This window comes from Gymnoscopelus braueri (genome assembly GCF_963280865.1).
Source record: "Gymnoscopelus braueri genome assembly, chromosome: 16".
NCBI classification, from domain to species: domain Eukaryota; kingdom Metazoa; phylum Chordata; class Actinopteri; order Myctophiformes; family Myctophidae; genus Gymnoscopelus; species Gymnoscopelus braueri.
Genome location: NC_137616.1, coordinates 23,413,687 through 23,422,326, shown reverse-complemented (window position 1 = coordinate 23,422,326; position 8,640 = coordinate 23,413,687). Strand labels below are relative to the sequence as shown.

The window sequence follows — 8,640 nt, the reverse complement described above, 5'->3', positions numbered from 1 at the left end:
ACAAAGTCAAACCAATTTATTAAATTAAATTAATCTATGTGCAATGTCTGGGTGGGATAACATAGATTAATACTAATTTAATAATTTGGTATAGCACTATCATATCAGACATTACCCAGAAAGCATCATTAATTCCCACTCAAACATCCCACTTAAATTGAACAAGGGCAAACACCTTCAGAATAAATATAGTTTGCTATAGTTACTCAGAAAAGGTAGTTCAAACTACACAAAAAAACAAATGCATCGTTATAATAGTCACTTTATTTTTTAATACTGTAATTTAAAGTGAATAGAATTTATGAAGTTGGACTATCATTTGGTGGTTGCAGACTCCTTTGAACACCCCAGAGACCCCTGGTGTTTCAGTACAGCGTAGACCCAGAACTTTAACCACCGGAGAGTTATACAGTCAAATGAGTCAATAGTTTGAATTTAAAGTAGCAAATAAGACATTTTATTTTATTTGTATAGCCAAAAGTAGTTCCTGCGTAGTAAACTCCTGTTGACCTTGACCACAAATCAAAATGACATTTTAAAGTAAAGTCATTCTAAAATAGAATCGGAGCAAACTAAACTTTCGTTGAATTACCAGTAACCTGCTACAAACAGCTACCTGTTGTAAAACTACTCCAACTCCAATATGATTTCAGCAATGGACAATCTCTTAATGTGCCCATCTGAGTCTTGCTGGGGGTTGAGGAACACTTCGTTTGGAGCTCTGGGAGCACTGAGCTGCTGAAATGCATCACCACATGTGTTTGTCAGTAAATGTCGTTTCTTGGCTGCTGTGCCATGGTTGGTTGAAATTCCTAACTTGCAGAGTCTTTGATACACAGTCTTTTTTGCGCCACCACACTGTAGAATACTGTTAACGTAATATGCAAAAGCAGATGGGAGTTTGTCATTTCTTCCTTTCAAGAGTACAGATGCAGCAGCACAGGTTTTAAGTGAAGACTGGTTTGTGATGGTGGACAGCAGTGAGAACAGAAATGGAGCCAGACGCTGGAGATCTGACTGCATCTCTGCAAATGAGAAGGATTTCAAGTCGTCGGGAGAACAACGAAAGAGCATGAACTCTTGTTTAGGATGGCAAAGTCTCCTGCATTCATTGTCAAGGAGAATGAGCACAGATTCTTGGATTTTTTCCAGCAGTAGGTCATGTTTCATGATGAGGTTAGCAGCAGTTGACCATTTTTCTTTTGCAACATTTTCCACAATCCCTGCTGCAGATGTGGGACATTTCACTGTGGCTGGTTTAGCTGAAGGGTATTGAATCATTACCTGAAAGATTAAACAGAGTGCATTACTATTACTATTTACAATATTGTTGACTGAATAATATTAGGTTTATTATAGGCTACAGCTTCTGTTATCAATAAACAGGTGATGATAATAGGCTTTTGAGCTTTACATTTCCAATCTTTAATCGTAAAAAGACAATTCATATGAAATATGTGTACGTGGTTGCACGCACGTGTGTGTACATATAACACAAAGTGGTATGCAGAGCATTGCAGACCAAAGAATGTGGAATGGCCAAGTCAAACTTAATCAATTGTAAATTTAAACAGGAAAAGAGCTGCAAAATGCTTGATCTAAGTGAAAACTTTCTCTCTCATTGTTAACATGCTTGACTGAGAGAATGTTGGTGCTGTTCAGTGGTGCAAAGTAACTAAGTACATGTACTAAAGTACTGTACTTAAGTAGGGGCATCTTTACTTTACTGGAGTATTTCCATTTTTCTATACTTTTACTTCTACTCCACTACATCTCAGAGACAAATATTGTACTTTTAATCCACTGCAATAATTTGAAAACTTTAGTTATTAGTTACTTTGTAGATTTTGATATTTTGTTTTGTTATTACAAAACATACATTAACCATTTCAGCCCTATGTAAACTTTGGCTATTTGAGAATAGCCGATCTACAAGCTCACAACGCGTCGCCTATTTTCAAAAACCTTCACACATTTTAGAAGGGACATTCTGTAAAACTACTTTTACTTTTGGTACTTTAAGTACATTTTGATGCCAATACTTTTGTACTTTTACTCAAGTACATTTTGAATTCCGGACTCTTACTTGTAACAGAATATTTCTACATCGCAGTAATGATACTTTTACTTAAGTAAACAATTTGAGTACTTTTTCCACCACTGGTGCTGTTATGTGATTTTGATTTAGCCACAGAATTGCAGTGATGGAAAGTATAAGCAAATATTATATTTTTACTCCACTACAATTATTTGAAAACTTAAGTGACTTTGTAGATTTTGAGTATTATCAATAACATACATTAACCACTTCAGCCCTATATATATTCTGGCTACTTGAAAATAGCAGATCTACAAGCTCAGATGCGACGCATTGTGAGCTTGAAGATCTGCAATTTTCAAAAGTTTTCTATACGTTTTGAAAACTTGAAATGGGACATTCTGCATAATTAGTACTTATAGTAGTATTGATACTTTTGCTTAAAAACATTTGAGTACTTTTTCCACCACTGCAGAATTACCTCTGATACTGACGAATAAGGTAATAAATAGCATTACGTTAGGACATTGCTGTGAATTTCTTACCTCTACCACACTTTGTCTTTCCCCAGGGGTTTTCAGTAGCGGTGTTGGGGGATGGAGCCGTAGTCTTTTCCGTGGCCGTGGTATTTGAGATTCTCTGCTCCGTGTCTCTGTCTGTGGTGGTGTTAGTGTAGTTGCGGCGGGTTGGCTACTAGTATCGGCCGGTTCGGGACCAGTCTCTTCGGCAAGTTTCCATTTCTTGAGTGTTAATAACGACTCCTCTATTGTTTTAACCAGTCTGAAGCACTTATAGCAGCTACGAAAGGATCTGTCCTCCTGTGGCTGCAACTGTAGACCAACTGCGGCCAGACGCATAAATAAGCTTTTGTTGTCAGGTCCTTCACGTTCGTAAATCTTCTTGGTATGCGATAGACGACCGCCTTGACGACAATTCTCTTTGCAGAGCCGGCAAAAATCGTTCACATCTGATTCAGCCATAACGAATAATGGATAGGGTAGATTAATACTTTGCCTGCAGTTGCTAATGTTGTTGCTGCTACTACTACTGTCTTCTTCTTATTCTTATTTGGTTTTATGGCGGTGCTACTACTGTCTGCTATGGCTACAGCTTTAGCAGTGGTTGGAAAAACTGAACAAACAGCGCGTTGAGATGACGTCAATTGTTTTGATACGCTGATTGGCTGAAGGGGTTGGGGGGGAAGGGTAGACTTTACCAGGCTAGACAGTAGTCACTAGTTAGCGTCACTGATCTCCATCCAACAACAGCATACAGCATAGGACAGGAGTAGTCTGACCCAGAACTTTAACCACCGGTTGCGGTTAGAGTTATATACAGTCAAATGAGTCAATAGTTTGAATTTAAAGTAGCACTTAAGACATTTTCTTTTCTTTTATAGACAAAAGTAGTTCCCGTGTAGTGAACTCCTGTTGACCTGGACCACAAATCACAATGACAAAAGTCATTCTAAAATAAAATCACAGCAAACTAGAATTTGAAATACCTGAAACTACTCCTACGCTGTTGTTGGATGGAAATCAGTGACGCAGACGCGAACCAGTGTTGCCATGTGTGCTTATAAGCAACTTTGGGCTTGTTTTTCTGTAAAGTTGATTGTAAATATGGTAGTTGCAGTTGTTTGGGCTCGCTTGTTTCTAAAGTGTAGTTGCTTATTTGGGCTTGTTTCCTAATGTTGTTGTTTAAACCAGCGGTTCTCAAACATTTTCTTGTCAAGGACTCCCAAATTGTTAGCCCCTACGGAACCTCTCCCTCCGCCAAGTAGCTCCGAGATGAGGTCCCTCGTTGGTTCCTGCCGTTTGCGGTCGACATTGTCGCACATTTTCCACTTTTACATTTTTCTTACCCCTTTCTGCACATCGTATCCAAAAAGCAAAGCAATTGCGCCACTCTCTCAGATGTTTTAAGTTCTAGCGGAACATAACAGCTTCCAACGAGTTGAAGAAAGTATTTAATTTGCCTCGGTTTTCATCCGGTTACATGTTTTTAAGACATTGCGCAAGAGTTGCGCCCGTAGAGATAACATCACTGATTACCCTACTGGTCAAATGTTGAATTGCACCTTTTAATGCAAAATATTATGGAACCGGATGAAATCCGATGCAAATTAAATACTTTCTTCAACACGTTGGAAGCTGTTATGTTCCGCTAGAACTTAAAACATCTGAGAGAGTGGCGCAATTGCTTTGCTTTTTGGATACGATGTGCAGAAAGGGGTAAGAAACATGTAAAAGTGGAAAATGTGCGACAATGTCGACCGCAAACGGCAGGAACCAACGAGGGACCTCATCTCGGAGCTACTTAGCGTAGGGAGAGGTTCCGTAGGGGCTACCAAATTGTATGTATTTGTCTGCGGACTGAGAATATTTTGTGCCAGGGACCCGTGTATAAGATTTGTGTTTTTAAAATATTCCAAATTGTTCAATTTCTTCCCCAAGATTATTTTGAAAATAGCCAATGAATATAGGTTTAAAGTGGCAAGTGCTCATGTGACCTTCTTTTGGGCTTGCTTCCTTAGACCTGATTGCTTATTTCTCTCACAACATCTGGCAACACTGACGCGAACCAGGAGCCGAACAGACCCTTTTGTAACAGACACACTGTAACATCCGGCGATACTGTAGGAACATTTGTAAATATGGAAGAAAATTGTGTTTTCTGCACGATAGCGAGCGATCAAGACAAAGACACTGAAATCATTCTACAGGTAGGCTACCGCCAGGGAAGACTACTGTTCATAATATATGGTAGTTCGAGTTCCTTGAACTGTTCAAGGCAGTATTATTTTGTATAATCAATATTTGGATGCTGACTAAGTTAATTGTAGAAACTATCCTGAAAGAAACCTTTGAACCAGGGTTGGGTTTGCAAATTACTTTCTTCCAATTTGCCATTTAGTCCCCTATGATGATGAAATGAGCTATTGTGAACGAGAAAGAAGTTCTGTCTTGACTTAATCGTTAAATTAAAAGTGAACTGCCAGTAAATTCTTACAGAAGAATATAGCAATTTACACAGGCGCACTGCTGGCCTTTATCTAACTAATGGTTGATTGACTATAATTGAATATACCTACCTAAACACACACACACACACACACACACACACACACACACACACACACACACACACACACACACACACACACACACACACACACACACACACACACCTCATCAGTGGAGTAAAGTAACTAAGTACATTTACCCAAGTACTGTACTTATAAGTACAATTTTGAGGTATTTACTGGAGTATATCCAATTTTCAGTACTTTTACTCCTACTCCACTACATCACTGAGGCAAATGTTCTACTTTTACTCCACTACAATTATTTGAAAAATGTAGTTACTAGTTACTTTGTAGATTTAGATTTGTATTATTTACAAAACATACATTAACCACTTCAGCCCTACATACATTTCGGCCATTTAAAAATAGCCGATCTACAAGCTCACAATGCGTCTCGAATGCGACGCATTGTGAGCTTGTAGATCTGCTATTTTCTAAAGATTTGTATACATTTGAAAACTTGTGAAATGGGATATTCTGCATAATGAGTACTTTCTACTTTTGGTACTTTAAGTCCATTTTGATACCAATATTTTGTACTTTTAGTCAAGTACATTTTTAATTCCGGACTTTTACTTCTACGTAACAGAGTATTTCTACATTGCAGTATTGATACTTTTACTTTAGTAAAAAATGTGAGTACTGTTTCCACCACTTCCTCATTCCCATCAGAATGATAAGCTGCTCTGCTTCCGGGATATCGACCCTGCTGCCCCCCACCACTACCTGGTTATACCTAGAGAACACATACTCAGCTGCTTGTCACTTGACAAAGAACATGTTGGGCTGGGTGAGTATGCCATCAAAACAGAAGTCACCACTGTTGGAAAGCAATATATTTTTTACGTAATTATTTATTAGTAATTTATGCATTAATGCAACAGTTGAAAGGATGGCGGATATGGGGAAATGTGCATTACGTGAGCAAGGGATCACCGATCTGAAGGATATAAGGTACCCGTATAAGCACCCTGATGACTCAAACATTTTTAGTTGCATTCACCATAACTGTGACATTCAACATTTTTATTCTGGCTCATCATGGCACTAGTGTTGATTTTGACAGCACCTTTTGATTCAGTTTTAAGTCATAGTCTTTTGAATCAAATTCCATTTAGTTTTAGTCATATTTTAGCCATCTGAAATGTTTTACTGTTTTAGTCGACTAAATATCATAGAATTACAGTCGACTGAATCTACAGTTGATTTAGTCGACTAAAATGTATTTTGGCAGGCCTTGATGGCGTCGTAATGGCTGATTTTACACTTGGTTGTAGCTGAAAATAGCCGAGCTGCGACCCGTTGTCAGCCTGTAGATCTGCTATTTTCAGAGAGCAACATCTGAGCGCAACCAAGCATAAAATTACTTGTCTTAGTTCTGCTGCTTCTCTTCTCCACTAGTCCCTCGCTAACATTTTAGTTTAGTTTTTATTTGTTGACAAAATATATTTAGTCTTTTTTTTTGTGCCAGTTTTAGTCATCATAGATTAGTTTTTATTTAGTTTATTTAGTTTTCATCAGTGAAAAAGGGTAGTCGACGAACATTTTTCGTCATAGTTGTAGTCGATGAAATGAACACTGCACGGCACACCCCATTCTGAATATCATCCGGTAATATCTCTGTTATATTTATTGTCTCTCTATACTTTTTGATAACTAGTTGTTGTGACAATGTCATCAATGTATCAACAGGCTGGGCTTCCACCAACCCCCATACACATCAGTAGATCACCTCCACCTCCATGTGCTTGCCCCAGCCAGCCAGATTTCTGAGCATATGGAACATAAATTCCTTCCAAACACACAGAGATTTATTGAAGTGAGTGCTGTTGTTGACTAATGAATTGTGAGATCTGTGTTTCATTATTTTCTTTTGTGTATTGTCCTTCTGTGTACAGAGACACACACACACACACACACACACAATTATGTTACTGAATTAATAGTGAATTATGCCTCTGTCTCTACAGGAACAGTACCTACTGAAGTGGCTTAAGGATAGTCCATCCAGAAATTCAATCAAATGTGCCTTCGGGGTGCATCAAACAACTCAGAAGAATGTGTTGAACGAGTTAATGCTTCAAATTAAATGTAAAGTGAAGAAGAGCTCCCAATGAATTGTAAAAGACGGAGGACAAAATATAATGGCATTATATTACAATGAATGCCATTGTAGTGTATCAAATGGGCTGACGCATACTGTAAGTCATGAAATCCCGCATTGGTGTAGTTTATAAAACAGAAATATAGGCAGAAGCATAATGTGAAAAAGAATAGGCCATGTCCGGTAACTGGTTATGGTATCTCACATGAACTATGCAAAGGATAACAGACCAGGTGCTGGACAGAAGAACACGTGAAAACAGAAAAAAATTCTGTACACTGCTCCCATGGATATTTATTACACTAGAAAAAAGTGCCTTTTGGGTGTTTGACTCCTTCCTACCTGAAATTTTGATTTGTTTTTGCTTGACCACAAATATTAAGAATGTTATCTAGAAAGCCATATGATTTAGACAGGTGCTATGTTTGATGTTTACGTGGTATAAGTTCCTTGAAGCACTAGATTGTTCTCTTTGCAGTTTGCACTCTAACTTATGTGACTATTTACACTGTCGTTTGTTGATTAGGGTTCATAACAACTCTGATTACACACTTGCAAGTTACTTTGGACTGCTAAATGCCTTAAACATTTGGGATGGGTTCATGTGTTTAACATTATACCTTCAGTGGTGTTACCCATTTAATAAAAGTAAATTGTGACCTCTTATTTATAGGATTTTCTTATTCTGTACTTTATCAAATGTTCTTTATTTACAAAATGAAACCGCATTATTACAGAAATACTATGAATTAATAATTCCTAAGCCAAATCGACTATATCTTCCTTCCTCTTCATTCGCTCTGAAATTGGCCTGTTGCTACGAATACATGAAAGGTGGGCACCAAAACATTGTGGGCACTGGGTAAAACTGGGCACCTCAATAGAGTGAGCCCTTGGTAAATCTGGGCACCAAAACAGTGGGCACCAGAGGCACTCGGTAAATCCAGGCACCAAAACAGAATGGACACTTGGTAAATCTGGGTGGTGGGTACCAAAACAGAGCGGGCACCTGAAAAGTCTTGACGAGCACCGCCTGGGAATACTTTGTACATGAAGTCTTAAACAATAAGCTTCACCCTTAACACACCCTTAAGTAGTATATTTGTGATGGTAGGCTGTTGTGTTAATGTGGCTGTTGCCTGTTAAAATTCAGGTCCGAGTCCTCAGGTCCGAGTGCTCAGCAGGACTTCAACATCCACAGTTTAGAGGTCTGGGCCTTTGAGTAGCTTTGCTCCATGCTGCCACATCTGCAGTCACCCCCTGCTCCACGACTCTGAAACCTTCAAACCCCAAGTCTGCATTATGTACTGTACCTTATTTAACACTATGAGGCATCACTAGCCACCCACATAACTACACTTTCTGTGTGAGTCCAGGTGAATAATGAGGAAATAGTCAGGGTTTGTCCAT

At 38.6% G+C, this 8,640-nt stretch overlaps 2 protein-coding genes across 2 annotated transcripts; one reads left to right on the top strand and one right to left on the bottom strand.

Moving 5' to 3' along the window:
- Positions 1-307: 307 nt before the first annotated feature.
- On the bottom strand, positions 308-3,132 carry LOC308102773 (uncharacterized protein). The gene is made up of 2 exons (XM_080452633.1): positions 2,584-3,132; positions 308-1,284 (listed from the first exon to the last, which is right to left on the bottom strand). The coding sequence occupies exons 1-2, from the start codon at positions 3,016-3,018 to the stop codon at positions 628-630; spliced, it is 1,092 nt and encodes a 363-aa protein (XP_080308759.1). The 5' UTR covers positions 3,019-3,132; the 3' UTR covers positions 308-627.
- Positions 3,133-4,650: 1,518 nt separating this feature from the next.
- LOC308103339 (adenosine 5'-monophosphoramidase HINT3-like) lies at positions 4,651-8,080 on the top strand. Its single transcript, XM_080453262.1, has 5 exons — positions 4,651-4,763; positions 5,799-5,916; positions 6,011-6,080; positions 6,819-6,945; positions 7,097-8,080. The coding sequence occupies exons 1-5, from the start codon at positions 4,695-4,697 to the stop codon at positions 7,241-7,243; spliced, it is 531 nt and encodes a 176-aa protein (XP_080309388.1). The 5' UTR covers positions 4,651-4,694; the 3' UTR covers positions 7,244-8,080.
- The last annotated feature ends 560 nt before the right edge of the window (positions 8,081-8,640 follow it).

Coding starts and splice junctions, on each gene's coding strand:
- LOC308103339 (XM_080453262.1), top strand. CDS start 4,695: ATGGAAGAAAATTGTGTTTTCTGCACGATAGCGAGCGATCAAGACAAA. Junction 5,917..6,010: donor CAAAGAACATGTTGGGCTGG/GTGAGTATGCCA, acceptor TTAATGCAACAG/TTGAAAGGATGGCGGATATG. Junction 6,946..7,096: donor ACACACAGAGATTTATTGAA/GTGAGTGCTGTT, acceptor CTGTCTCTACAG/GAACAGTACCTACTGAAGTG.
- LOC308102773 (XM_080452633.1), bottom strand. CDS start 3,018: ATGGCTGAATCAGATGTGAACGATTTTTGCCGGCTCTGCAAAGAGAAT. Junction 1,285..2,583: donor AAAGACAAAGTGTGGTAGAG/GTAAGAAATTCA, acceptor TTAATCTTTCAG/GTAATGATTCAATACCCTTC.